Source organism: Leptinotarsa decemlineata, unplaced genomic scaffold (genome assembly GCF_025532065.1).
Source record: "Leptinotarsa decemlineata unplaced genomic scaffold, Ldec_3_MD MMD2_tig00004307_RagTag_RagTag, whole genome shotgun sequence".
Lineage (NCBI taxonomy): Eukaryota > Metazoa > Arthropoda > Insecta > Coleoptera > Chrysomelidae > Leptinotarsa > Leptinotarsa decemlineata.
The window spans coordinates 11,538,133-11,553,123 of NW_027412606.1; the positions used below are offsets into that span (position 1 = coordinate 11,538,133).

The window sequence follows — 14,991 nt, forward strand, 5'->3', positions numbered from 1 at the left end:
CCAAAACCTCTGTAGATAATAACATTATCCTGAGGTGGGATAAAGGGCACGACAGGAGTAAAGGTAATCGCATTGCCGACTCTTTAGCCAAGAAAGCGGCCGAACTAAGAATTTTAGGACCCAGTGACACCTACCGCCTAATGACTTCGACAATTGCGGAACTAGCCAAATGTTACACCCATGCTCAATCCCTGTCCACCTTCCTGAAAAGGACAGGATGGACGATGACCTAGAAAGACAACTCCCCGGGAGGATGTACAATGGGTAACATGTGGCCTAACTGCTGTGGGCTTACACTCACTCTCCCTACTCTATAGATACAGATACATAGAACTAATAACAGTTCCGTCTCGTGTATTATTCTCAACCGGGAAAAAGCATTTTGTGCTTTTGGAGAAAGGATAATATTTCGAATTTCATTCGAAATATTCACTTTCTCTCCTAGACAGACTCATCACAGTTTTGTCACAAAACTGTTAATCCTCAGTATTATTTCCACTAGAAAAATTGAGTACTACATTTCTGTGATTAAAAGTAACATTTGATAGATAAAGGTAATACACTTCACTTGGCGGAAAATGTTAATGGACAAATGAGCCGCTTTTTTGTGGAGACCGATCACAGGAATATAACAGGTTTTGTTCAATATCCGTAATTGTTGAAACAGAAAATGAAAATCGATTTTATTCAAAAACCAAATATGTTTATCACTTGTTGGTTAAACAGAAAAATAAAGCAAACTGTTTTTTTTACCAAAAAATTACAAAATACCTTACAAAAAAGCACCGAACAGTAGTCATGAACTTTTTTGACAGACGACAATCTTGGAGGTGATTAATATCAATTAGGAAAAGTTGTCGAGTTGTTATTGAACGTGAATGTTAGCCTAACAACCTACCAGGATGCCATCGTGATAATTACTCAATCGAAATTGAATGATAAGTTTCAAATAATTTAAATGTGCCGCCCAAAGTGACAGTAAACACTCCTAACACAGAATATGGGCCACAGAAAGTTAACCTTCATAATCAAAGTGCTGCCAGATGAGCTGTGGGTATTCTGTGATTTTGTGACAGAACCTATGTCCGAGAAGAAACTCTGGAAATACACTCTCACGACAAATAGATTTTTTCCGTCTTCAATTATGAAATTGAAAAACTGAAATGTCTTCTGAAAGTAACCCAACCAAGGGAAACGGTGATTTAATGACATGTTTGGATGAAAAGTAACATTTTGTTACTGAAGTGACTTCAACAACAAGGCGTTGCTGTTAAAATAAATATTTTTACTGTTAATCAGCTGTCGCTCCCTACAAAAGACAAGTCTCAAAAGTAGAAACTTGTGCGAGCTAAGGACTAACGAGGTCTTACCTGTTAACGCGTTGGACGATAGGAAGTGAAAAACGATCATCCGGCCTTGCGGTTTGAATCACCGGTTCACCCAACGGTCGATTAAGTGAGTGGAGCAAACCACTCCTACTACTTTATATGTGCGGTGGAGCATCGATGAAGTCAGTCAAGTCAAGTCCCTGGAATCACTTTTGTCCGTTAGATGTGTCGTGTAATAACTGAATGAGATCCGAACTGTAGCTGAACTTTCGATTGATTTCAGTATGGTCCTACTGCTAAACGAACGAAAAGCATCTGCAAGATAATCCACTATGAGGAAACTTGCCTTTCATTACTACCTATAACTAACTGAATTAAATTTTTCAGGAGGGTGTATCCAGTCAGAGTGTAACCCGCGTGCGTCGCTTCCAGAGAGAATTGGAAGCTGCTGAGGACCGCGCTGAAACTGCCGAAAGCAATCTTTCCCTCATCCGAGCCAAGCACCGCACTTTCGTTACTACAAGCTCTGTACCTGGCTCACAAGTTTACCTGGTCCAGGAGAGTCGAACAACCGAAATGTAATCAAGCGTCACACGAAATATTGATATTTAAGTTTTACTGGATGTTACTTGCTGACTCCAACTTATTGAAAATAGGCTGTACTGACTACTGATCCAAGTAAAGTTGTTTGAATAGTTAATACCAATAATGTATGTAGTAACATCCTATTAACTAAGTTGTGTCTCTTATCATTTTATCATTTTTATTTGGCATATACTGTTCTCGAATAAATGAATAAATAAATTGGAATTTCAATTTTGTTATGTTCCTGTCCCAAAGATTCCTGATGGATAATTCACCTTCCAAAAAGTTGAAAGCAAATTGGACTCGAATCAATCAAATATTCGAAAACGAAAAGATGAATTGATGATTTGGAATGTTAATATGAATATTGGAAGATTTATAACGGACTAATCTGAAAATTCTGAAACCAGGGCCGTCACTATGGGGGGATGGGGGGAGCCTCCCTCCCTTGCTTTTTCGACTTGGAAAAAAGTTGTGAAATTTTGGGCCGTGAAGATACAAAAAATAATAGTAAAAAATGAATAAAAATTAAAAAATAGAAATGAGAGAAAAAAAGGGGGAGAAAAAAAAGGGAAAGAACCAGGAAAAGGTTGGGATTTCCCAACATGCATAACTTGGAGATCCCAGACTTTGAAATTCTGAGTTGTTTGAAAACTTCAGAATAGTTTAATTTCTCCCAAGTAAGAGAACAGTCCACAAATTTTGAAGTGACAATTTTACAAAATACCCAACTTTCCGCTGTTTTGTCAACTTGGAAAAGTTGGGAAATTTCGGTTCGGAAATTTTCAGTTCCCAACTCATTGAGGTCATAATTTCGTCATTCCATGTTGGATTTTCCAGCTAGATGGAGCCTCATTTTGATCAAAGTAAATTACATTTCAAGAAACCAATGTGAAACAGGAAAATCCATTAATCTTTTATCACTTAAAATCGAGGGGAAAGCTAGTATTGTGGAGAGGGTAGAAAAACTCACGCATGCGCATTAAAATGCTCAATAACGAAGACGCGTACGATTGGTTTTAATCAGAAATATTGTTGGACTCTGGTCTGTTATGTTATTTTCCGTCCGTGTTTAGTTTGTCTATGTTATGTTTGGCTTCCGTCGTTTTCGAGTTGTCAATTTCTCAAACAACAGAATCTGGTTACGCGGTTGCGGATGGTACCTAACAGATAGCGACGAAAAAATTGTGAGGAGGTGGGTAGGTGAATATTATTGCCAAAGCCAAACAATGTGTGACTTTATTGGTGTACGACTGTAAGGCCCCTTTTTTGAGAGTTGTATACAGATCGCAATTTTGAAGCAATCGCATGGAAATTTAGAGAGTAAACTCCTCAATCACCGAGAATTTGCTGTTTACTTTTTAGTTGCGCCTGTTAACTGTCGTGTCGTAATATTCGGAAATTCTAAATAATAATAGTCTAATAATTTCTTACCTTGCAGGTTTGTAAATCAGCCTGCCGAGTTTTGAAAAATCAATATGGAGACTAAACGGAAGGCTGGTCGGCAAAGAATGCAATGTTCGAAATGCTCAAAAATTACAAAAAGCAACACGAAAAACGTTCTCACGATGGTAGGAAGGTGCAAGTGAAAATGCTCGGAGCTCCACTGAATCCATTCCAGGCTGCCTCAACTTCAAAAGGATAAGGATGACAGGAACACCAACGAGCAACCCTAACGTGCTGCCTCTTGTTGAGCCCAACCCCAACACTACTGTAACAAACCCTCCTTTTGAGGTCATTGCACCCGTCATGCCGATCCTCGGTCTTGATTCCAGTCGTCCGCCATCCCCCGCACACTAAGCAATGCTGAGATGAGCATTATGAATCAAACACGGCTCAGACTACTCCTGTTTCTACTACTTCTGAGCCCATTGTGAACATACCGCATGTGCAACAACCTGCTTCTAGTCCACCACCTCAAAGGCCCATTGATTTTCCGAATCCAACAAAGTGGACAAAGAAATTGAAAATTCTGCTGCAGCAAAAATTCGGGATGAATTATTCATTGAAACAGTAACTGCTTACAAGCGGTTGAAGGAGGAATTGATCGATTCTGTAGAATGCAGCGACAAATCAATATCAACTGCTGTTAATATGATCCCCCTAGTCAGTCAGATAGTTGAGTCAACTTTACACATCGAAGAAATTTGCGTTGTGTAATGAAACCTTTGATAACCACAAAAACAGAATCGAGAATTGAAACCACTTCAGGCAATTTGGTCAGCCACGATCCTGGCCTTCGACCACAGTCCCTTTCCGAAAATGAGCGAAGATTTTTAATGTCATTAGGTCCCCACCAGCCCATTTTAAATTGTTATCCATCTGATGGGAAAAATAGGTTTAACCCAAGGTGGTTCAAAGAATACGAACACCTTGAGTACAGTCCAGCCAAAGACGCAGCATACTGCTTCGTTTGCTTCGTTTTGCTTCGTTTGCTGTATTTTTTCATCTGGCACAGAAAGAGAGCAATCAGAACATGCTTGGGTTTCAGAAGAAATTAAGAAGTGGGGGAAAATGAGGAGTTCAGGACGTAACACTAGGAAATTGCAGAAACACTTCTCTTCTAAGTCTCATCAGGCAGCATTGAAAGATTACTGCTTTTTCCTTCTCGAAAAAAGTCACATGGATGTTCTACTTGACGATTCAAGACATTTGGCGCTGATAGAAGAAGAGGTTGTTTGCTGAAAAATCAATGAGGCCCTATCACGTAACGGATACATCCCCAGAATCTTACAATGAAATGATTTCCCTGATTGGTGGACAATAGAGATAAAAATCATAGACGAAATTAATAATGCTCCATTTCACACAGTCATGGCCGAAACAACCCCTGATTCATCGAGAAAGGACATGTTGTCTATAATAATTCGCTTCACAGACGAAAATTGTACACCAAAAGGACGACTACTTGCAATTGTAGAAGCGCGAGATAAAACTGGTGCTGGCTTGGCCAATACCATTACCAAAGTTTGAAAATAAAATATAATAATAATATAATATAATGTTCATTATCGCCTACACTGATGTACATTACATAGAGTGCTATCGAAAATAAACAAGATAATCACAGAAGCCATAGAAATCTATAGCTTGTTCGTGATAAGGATACATTGTAATTAACTGTATAAATACTTAATCTAACATTGAAAGATAAGGAATGATGAATTAATCAATAACCTTATTAACAGAGACAGTAGTTTCAGACATTATTTTCGTCTGCTCAACAAATGCTTAAGTTAAATTGCTGTTTGGAATAGTTTGATTAACAAAATCAGAAAAGAAAGCTCTTTCGGTATTTACAATGAATTTCTCTACTTCTTTCTTAAACATGTGAGAACTGTTGATATTTTTTATTTTTTCTGGTAATATTTGGTATAAGCGTGGTCCGAGATATGTTGCATTTCTTTGTCCCATGGTTTTGTCACATCGTGCTGCATGGAAATGAATCGATCCTTTGGATAAACTGTCATTCCAAAGCTACGATTTTGCCAGATCCATGTCTGGAAAATTTAATGAAGCCCAACAAAAACTATGTGAAATCGTCAAACACTATGTGCCTTATATTCCTTGCTTTATATTCCTTCCAAGAAATCTATGTTTTCACCACATCAAGTACAAAACATTTTGCCCATTTCAAAGACAAACTCGAGGACGTTGCAAACTCACTTCATCTGAAGAACTTGCCTCACACACGACGGACGGCTAGAGCTGAGTCAGTAGCTGCTGTAGTAGCAAGCTTTGAAGTGATGACAGACTTTTTACATGACGTTGAATGTGACGGTAAATCGGATACCAAAACTAGAAATGCTGCTTATACCCTAGGAATGAAAATGTTATCTTTCGATTTCATAGTTTCTCTATATTTCTTGAAGAATCTAATATATGAAAATCGATGTTTGTTAGTTGGTTGGTTAGTTGGTAAGTGATAAACTTCTACATCGCTCAACCGATCGTGATGAAACTTGACATGTATAAGTAATTTTTCATAGAGAAGGTTTTAGGCTATCAATGTTTTTTGTAACTCGCCACTGGCGCTGTAAACAATTTTTTGAAAGCACTGTTCTATAACGCTGCGCACGCCTAAGTTCGTTGATTCTGATTCTGTCAAAACATTGGAACAGCAGCAATACAGCAACATAGTACTAGTATTATATATAAAATCAAAATAATGACCCAAATTCTTGAAGGGATAAATGGAAAAGACGATGAGGTTGAGCAGAGAGACGTTCTTAATGTTATCGACGCAGTGAATGTGGTCCAAAGCTTGGTTGATTCAATGACCACTATCAGGGAAGGTGATAAAGAGATGGAGAACCACATATCAAGTTTTATACAAAAGTCGGTGGAAACGCTGAAGAAGAATTCAAGAAAAATCATCGAGTTCGATCCATTCACCGAAGATTCGATGCCAATCCGTCGACTCAAGCGGTTTTGTCGCTAAACGAATTTTACAGGAGTGAGATTAGAAAGGTGTTAAATACGCTTATCGCCTTTCTTCAGGACGACGTTAAGGTGGTAATGGAGAAATTGCGACCATTCCTTGAGGCTTTCCAATTATCCCTCAGAAAGAGTACCCTAACGAACGGGAATTCAGCTGCGCTGTGCAAATACATACCAACCGATCAACCAGTAGTCGATGCTCTCATAAGTGAGATGGAGGTGTTATTCGATTTGGCCATTGACTCTACGTCAATGGGACAGTTTGTGTCCAAATCGCTGCCGACTAAGGGCGCACTGAAAATGGCGCAAAACGTGCTGAGGCTCGTTGTAACAGCCGGTTATTCTGTCGCATCAAATGAGAGAACCTTCAGTTCGCTGAAATTTATAAAAAACTCTGAGATCCTACATGTATGATAGTTGACTAGAAGCATTACTCCTAATACAATAAGAGCAAGATCTAGTCGACTCAATGGAGGACTCAGAGGAGTTAGTCCAAGCCTGGAGAAAACTAAAGAACAGAAGGATAAAACTTCGATAATTTCATTATTTCACTCTTATTGTATACAATGTCATTTTTCGGCTCAATCATCAAAGTTGCTTTGTGCATTTAAATAAACAGTTTATTTAGATTTTTATTGTACAAGTTCCTTTAGTGATTTGAATAAAGAGTTTATTTACATTTCAATTCCTGTTTTTCTTAATAAGCACAATATTATTTAAGTGTTGTTTCCTTTCATTTGTATTGAATATTCCTATACATGGTGGATATGGTGGAAGACCAAGGACCTTGGTCCAAAGTAGAATAATTCCCATTATTATTTTTATAATTACCAAAATTTATTTTTGTTTGTGCATACCCTAACGGGCATAAGCATTCAGCCAATCTTTGGCTGAATTAAGAAAGAAAATTAATATATTATACTTAGTAGTAACTAATCCCTCGGCTTTCATTTTTTCGAAAGTTGGGGAATGTTGCTGGTGGGGTAGGGAAAATTTGTATTTCCTCCCCCCCTGGTTTTTCTTTTCGCTACGGCCCTGTCTGAAACAAATTGGAGACTGCGAGCAAAAAATATTTGACTCAATTCAATTTATCAGTTGATAAGTACAAGTATGTGGTTCAACTGCATATATATTATGTTTTTACCACTTTTATATGAAAGTCCCTTGGTCCCTTTTCCTTGAGGGCAACTTGAATGGCGATAATAATTTGGTACTACTTCAAAATTATGTCATTCCAATTTCACTAGTTCGGACTTCCATTGTCTATTATATAAAATGATTTGAAATCCCTGAAACAAGTAAAAAAGAATAATTAAAAAAAAAGAATAGTTGAAAATAACAATTATATTAAGCAACAATAAACCTGAAATGAAATGATAGTAAAATAACCTACAAGTAAAAATATAATAATTGAATAAATAAAAATTAAAGGAATGCAAAAAGAAAATAATAAAAATAAAAAAGTGTAGAGATTCCAAGTCACGTTAGTTCACGACGTTTCGATTGTTGGTATCTACAATCGTTTTCGGGTGATGACTGGACTGATTCCTCCGAGAGATGACTATTTTATAGGTCGTTGAAATACTTTCACTTTCTCTACTTTCCATTTTCCGCTTCACTGATTCCGTGAGAGATGACCGATTTGGCGGGAGTTGTTCATTTCTCGTTTGATGATGGGTTTCCAAACGAGAAATGACCAACTCCCGCCAAATCGGTCATCTCTCACGGAATCAGTGAAGCGGAAAATGGAAAGTAGAGAAAGTGAAAGTATTTCAACGACCTATAAAATAGTCATCTCTCGGAGGAATCAGTCCAGTCATCACCCGAAGACGATTGTAGATACCAACAATCGAAACGTCGTGAACTAACGTGACTTGGAATCTCTACACTTTTTTATTTTTATTATTTTCTTTTTGCATTCCTTTAATTTTTATTTATTCTATTATTATATTTTTACTTGTAGGTTATTTTACTATCATTTCATTTCAGGTTTATTGTTGCTTAATATAATTGTTATTTTCAACTATTCTTTTTTTTAATTATTCTTTTTTACTTGTTTCAGGGATTTCAAATCATTTTATATAATAGACAATGGAAGTCCGAACTAGTGAAATTCATCACGAAACATTGTCAATCACCTTCAAATGTCATTCCAAGTTTAGCAAATTTATGTCCTGATCCAGGTTTCAGCAGGATGGAACACCAACCACACTACCAAGTTAATGTCCGGCAATATATCGATACAACATTTCCCAATCGGTAGATAGGGAGGCGAGGATCGATTGAATGGCCAGCGTGATCACCTGATCTTTCATCATTAGATTTCTTTTTATGGAAATATATAAAGAGCAAAGTGTACAAAACTGAACCTTCAAATTTGAATGACTTAAAGACGAATAATGCTTGCCATTAGGTCGGTCACGCCTGATATATTAAATACCTAATGTTAGACGGCAGTTTTATTTGAGATCAGAATATTGCCAAAACGTTCGTAGTGAACATTTTGAATAACTACTTCGTTAATATCCATAGTTCTTTTTCGTATTCTACATTTCATTACGTTTTGCATTACATTTTAGTTTTTGAGTTTATTTTATCGAATTTCGGTAACCACACAATTTTAATTTATTGTATCTTAATTGTTGCAATAAACTTGAAAGCAATGACATTTTTGAATAGAGAATGAAGAGACCTTTCAAACGATAATGCAAACCTATATTTCCCATTCAAAAAATTGGGGGTCGTACCTGCCATTCGAAGGGGGTTGAAGATAGGGGTGGCATTTTTACGTTGAGGAATGTCAAATTATAATTTACATTTGACGTGTTTTGAAATTTGTTTTAAATATGTAGAGTAACCGAAATATAATTTATTTCATTTGGCTTTTACACACTGTATAACTTTTGTCCTTGCAGCAAACGCGCATATCACTGATGATGTGTGACGCAGTAGCAGACGAAACGCTTGATACTTTAGGTTTCATTTGACCATGGCCTACTAGCTCTTTAATTAGGCGTTTATGTCACCAGAAGGAGCAAATGCTCTTGTCAACATTCATAAGGTTACTTAATTCTTTTCCAGTGCTAGGAATTTTAGGTATTCCTGGGGATTGAAAGTTTTCTAAGTAGGTTAAATTTTGAATCAATATACATATATTATATTCGTAGTGGTCCTGAGAATATCTGTTTCGATTCGATAATCAGTATGCATATTCCCTGCTTGCTGAATGAAAACAAAGACCTTTCAATAAATTGGTGTATATTTGAATATTTCATGTGAACAGTAGGTAAGTTATTCATTCATTCGGCAGTATTTCGAAAGAGTAAAAAATGAAGGAAGTCTTTTGAAGTCATTGTTATTCGTACAATATGATTACTCGAGAGTTAGCTGTTGAAAAGGGTGATTGTTGGAGAAAAAAGCAATTGGTCAAAACTAGTAACAATTTCAAAAAACAGAACTTGAAAACTTTAACAACCATTCGTAGGTGTTCTTGATCTTTAACAATATTCAAATAAATAAAAAGTAACTATAAAACTTGAACTATACATCATTAGGTGTTCATTAATAAATACAAACAAAAAATGAGTGAGCAGCCACAAAAATATCACATTGAAATGTCACATGAAAGCTTGAGTATTAGACGTATTCGCAGATCAGAGATGATATCCTTCTATGTAGAGAGATAGATGTTTTTTCTCTTCCTCAGAAAGGCCGTTTTTCAATGTCCTACGAACTGAAAAGTAGAAAGAATTGTATTATTACTGATATTATTATGCAAAATTGATGTTAGTTGTGAAAAAAATCGACTGTATAATCAACTTTAACACTAACAATTGGTACAACAAATTTGTTCCAAATACCAAATATGTATAGCTTGATTGTGAAGCACTTCAAACTTCTATTGGGATACTGAAAATGTAGCAGTTTAATGTACAAGTTTTTTAAATTGGTTTTTCATTACCCAAAGATTATGAAAAATAATTATATAACGTCGAAAAGACTATATCGTCAAGGATGTTCTATATTAGCTAGTGAGTTACAATATGAGGATTTGTATAGCACCTCATTCGTCAGTTCATAGAAAATATTGAAATATTAGGTTGTTTCAAAAGTTTTGTTCGTTTTTATGAGTGATTTGTGACACATGCGGACGGGCGTGGTCGTGGAGCAGGATCGGACCTCTTCTGTTGACCAGTGACGGCTGCTGCTGATGCAATTTATGATACATTTTGTCGATTTGTATCGCCAACAGCATATGCAGGAAGAACTTCAGTGAAGAATCCTGCACTGATACCTGTCGGATATAATTCAACGCCCTTCGTAGTATTAGCCAGGGGAGTAGTTGTTTTCTGATAGGTGTCAGTCCATTAACCTACAGTGTAGGGCAGGAGTCGGCAAGTAGTTTTAGGTGGGGTCCGGTAACTGAGGGAAAATTTTTACGAGGTCCAGAAAAAAACAAATGATAAAAAGTGCTACCTATGTATTATTTTGGTTTCAAATCGAATTCTGAATTATGAAACACAAGACCTAAAATTAATGTGAGAAATTACACCGACGGTCTTGAGCCAGTTTTTTATAGTTTGGTTCTCGAGAGGAACAGCAAATTCAAAGTGTATCTTCTAGGTGGGCGTCCTTTAATCTCGAACAATATTTGTTTTTCAAAAAATTAATCTTTGAGAAAGATGTTTCACATACATATGTCGAGCCAAACATAGTGGCCAAATGAATAGCTAGTTTCCTGAAATTTTCATATTTTTCTGGAACATGTTTGTCCAAAATTCTTCAGTGGATACCATTTTATATATTTGCAAATCAATTATCTCTATTTGAAGTGATGCCTAGCCACATCTGTCTTAAGATCGGCCAATGTCTTCTTCAGAGTTGTTTTTATAATAAAGAATTATCGGAATATGAGTGAATTTTCGTCTTGAAATATCTTTTTTAAAGATATCCAGCTTGCAACGAAAAGCAGATACGTTTTGTATCAGATTGTTGAGCGCATTTCAATATTTCAAAATATCTTTCTGGCTCCCTCCGTATCTAAGTTTTGCAAGAAGAAGGTTATTTCGTCTTTTATCAGCCAGAAACTTTCAATAACTTGACTTTTACTTAACCAACGAACATTTTGTCGTGTTAATGAAGGTATAGTATACCTTATCTACGTATTAATTTTTATACTTGGAACATAACACATTACAATATTTGGCCGTCCGATGTTCGACTTTTCGCGGTCCGCAAACGGACCGCGGTCCGCCTATTGCTGAGCGTTGGTGTAGGGAGTTGAGACTGGCTTGGACGAATTCTTCCTTCAGATGATTTGATTTATGGCCAGTCTTCAAGTATGCCCACTGACTATATGTGAAGAGTTTTCTTTCCTTATACGAGGAATTAGCAAATTTCGGATATGCGGTTGGTTACCTCGTTCACAGGCAGATGGTGCGACGACAAGTATGTTGTTCGTTGTCTGCTTCAGTCTAGTTCAAGGAATGATACTCTGAAGGAATTCGATTTCAAATTATCAACACTACCTTGCACTGACGAGTGGCCAAACAGCCCGAAACCGGTCTGCAAGTGTGTTCCAATAAATAATTGAAAATCTATTGCGGCAGTTGTATCGCCAACAGCATATGCAGGAATAACAACAGTGAATAATTCTGCACTGACACCTGTCGGATATAATCCAACGCCCTTCGTGGTATCAGCCAAGGGAGTAGCTGTTTTCTGATAGGTGTCAGTCCATTAACCAACAGTGTAGGGAGTTGAGACTGGCTTGAACTAATTGTTCTTTCAGATAATTCAATATAAATATTTATTGAGACATGGAGTTACGAAAACACATGACATCAAAACGAACAAAACTTTGAAACACCGAAGTAAAGCAAAGTGTTTTTTGTGTTCATATAAAAGTATTTGTTTCTGAAGTATTTTTTTCGTGTAATTCAATGTTTATACGAAAGTAGCTGTTTCGAGAGGGATTTTTCCAGTTTGTCTGTTGAAGTTACTTATTTGAATGATCTACTCATATTTGTATAAAGTTACTTTTTTTTAAATTGATTGGCTTCCTTCCTTTCTCTGGAAGTTTCCCAAATTTTTTGTATTAAGTTGGAGACTTAGAAAGCAAAAATCTTTCTTTTCCAACCTAATATACATTCTTCTCCGTGCTCTCGAAAATGAGCATAATAAACATGGACATAGTTTAATATTTGAAGATTTTCAAAAAGCCGAAGAAATATTTAATATAGATCCTCATTATATTTTTCCTTTTCCTGAGAGGATGTAGTTTCTTAATCTATCACAATCAACAATGTCTCTGTATTTGCAATACATACAGGGTGGTGCACCGAAAACGAAACAGATCGAATATCTTTAAAACACATGTGTTCAGAAAAAAATGCAAAAACACGTCGATTTTTATTCCAAGAGGTACATCTTCCTATCATAACCTCAACTGTCATACCTCTTCCCCCAACTCTCGGTGACTATCACCCTAACAATTTGAACAGGGAAAGTAAAGTGTCACACATCTTTAAAAAGGTAATTTTATAAGGAATTCAGCCATGTCAATTTTAGCTACCTAACTTTCGATTTTGGCGCCCTCTTGCGGGAAAAAAACTGTTCCGTATTCCAAATTACTTCATTCGCAAGCTAATTTGACATAAATTCGGTGACAATGCATTATGGAGTTTTTCAAAACACATGTGTTGTGAACATAATGCGAAAACATGTCAATTTTAAATCCAATACATAGGCGTGGTGAGTCAATTTTTATTCCAAAGGTGCGAATGTCATCAAAAAACTTCAGAAGTGCTCAAAAACGTCAGACGGCGTTTCGAGAATAACTTATACTCATTTATGGCAGTTCATGGCGAACACTTTGAGCATCTACTGTGAATTAAAGTAGTTTGCGATGATTGGATTATGTAATTTTTTCAATTGTTTCGTGAATTGTTCACATTACCTTTCAAATAAAATGTGAATTGAAAAACGAAACAGGTGTTTTTCCTGCAATAGAGCGCTAAAATGAAAAGTTAAGTAGCGAACACTCACATATCTGAATTCCTTATGGAATTACCTTTTCAATGCTGTGTCACACTTAGTACTTTCCCTGATCAAATTGTATGAGTGACCAAGGGGTGGGGAGAGAAGTATGACAGTTGAGGTAACGATAGGGTTTGTCCCCCTTGGATTCAAAACTGACGTGTTTTTGCTATATTTTCACAACACATGAGTTTTGAAGAATTCGGTGTCGGGTTGAATCGAACCATAATTACAAATTTCGTCCGCTATTTTGAAGCCATCATCTTGATTTTTTGCATTAAAAAACAATTAATAATTTACGACCCTGAAAACCACCACTTATCAATTTTGAATCAAATCCGACCATATTTGCAAATCTTGTCCGCCATTGTGAAGCTGCCATCTTGTTTTTCCCCTAGAAAGACTCCATAATGCATTGTCACCGAATTTATGTCAAATTAGCTTGCGAATGAAGTATCATAATCTGGAATACGGAACAGTTTTTTTCCTACATGAAGGCGCGAAAATCGAAAGTTAGCTAGCTAAAATTGACATGGCTGAATTCCTTATGAAATTACCTTTTCAACGATGTGTCACACTTATTACTTTCCCTATTCAAATTGTTTGGGTGATAGTCACCGAGGGGTGGGGGTATGACAGTTGAGGTTATGATAGGAAGATGTCTCCCTTGGGTTAAAAATTGACGCGTTTTTGCATTTTTTTCAGAATACATGTGTTTTGAAGATATTCGATCTGTTTAGTTTTCGGTGCCCCACCCTGTATAAATCTGGCATTGAAATTATCTTTCGAAAATTCCATTTCCATATTACTGAAGGTATTTGGAATATTTTTAGTGACATGATCACAAATAATGATTAGTAAGCACACAAAAAAGTTAAAACAGATATTTCTAATGTCTTTCGGGCATGGTAACTACGAATCAAAACACTGCTCCAAATATTAGATCGATTTATATGATTTGATAAATTTTGTGAAAAGTTTTCATAATCGATTAGCGTATTTGATTTGTATTCCCACCATAACAATAGCTCACACATAATAACCCACATACCAAAATAAGTCGCTCAAGGGGAATCTCTTCCACATGGAATATTCTCTCGGGTTCGTGAATGCTTTACTATATACAAAAAAATATGATTCACCAGGTGCTGCGCTCAATACGGCAATATAAATAGATGGAAACGCAAGGTACCATTTCATTAATTAACATGTGGAATAAATTTATTGAAATAAAGTTGAATGACAAAATCTTATGAATACCCAAAAAGACTTAGTACGGGATAATATCTCCGAAGTCAGGGAAGATATATAGACATTTTTGTAATATTTCGATTTGAGATTATAGTAGTATCAGTCGATTCAGTTTTTTGTTGACATTGACATTGAAGAGGCGATAGTAAACTTTACGATTTTATTCCTTTCGATATGGTTAGCTCGAATGGAAACAAAAAATTTCACTTCATGGACAAGCTAATCGGAGTTATTATGAGGCAGCAAGATAATGTTGTTCTCCCAGACAGACCTAGCAGAGGTATCTAGGGTATAAATAAAGGCAATACTGTATCTAATTTGTTTTATTCTTCTTCTTGAAGATGATCAC

At 36.3% G+C, this 14,991-nt stretch overlaps 2 protein-coding genes across 5 annotated transcripts in view; one reads left to right on the forward strand and one right to left on the reverse strand.

The window, feature by feature from the left end:
* Prm (Paramyosin) overlaps positions 1–2,144 on the forward strand; it is a 50,116-nt gene extending 47,972 nt beyond the window's left edge. For both annotated transcript variants that reach the window (XM_023165536.2, XM_023165534.2), the window contains one exon: positions 1,716–2,144. In XM_023165536.2, the coding sequence (XP_023021304.1) occupies positions 1,716–1,910 (195 nt within the window). In that variant the 3' untranslated portion in view covers positions 1,911–2,144. The remainder of the gene's footprint in view (positions 1–1,715) is intronic.
* A 7,450-nt stretch (positions 2,145–9,594) lies between these two features.
* The window catches only part of Fhos (Formin homology 2 domain containing), a 144,867-nt gene continuing 139,470 nt past the window's right edge, over positions 9,595–14,991 (reverse strand). For all 3 annotated transcript variants that reach the window (XM_074178983.1, XM_074178982.1, XM_074178985.1), the window contains one exon: positions 9,595–10,086. In XM_074178983.1, the coding sequence (XP_074035084.1) occupies positions 10,007–10,086 (80 nt within the window). In that variant the 3' untranslated portion in view covers positions 9,595–10,006. The remainder of the gene's footprint in view (positions 10,087–14,991) is intronic.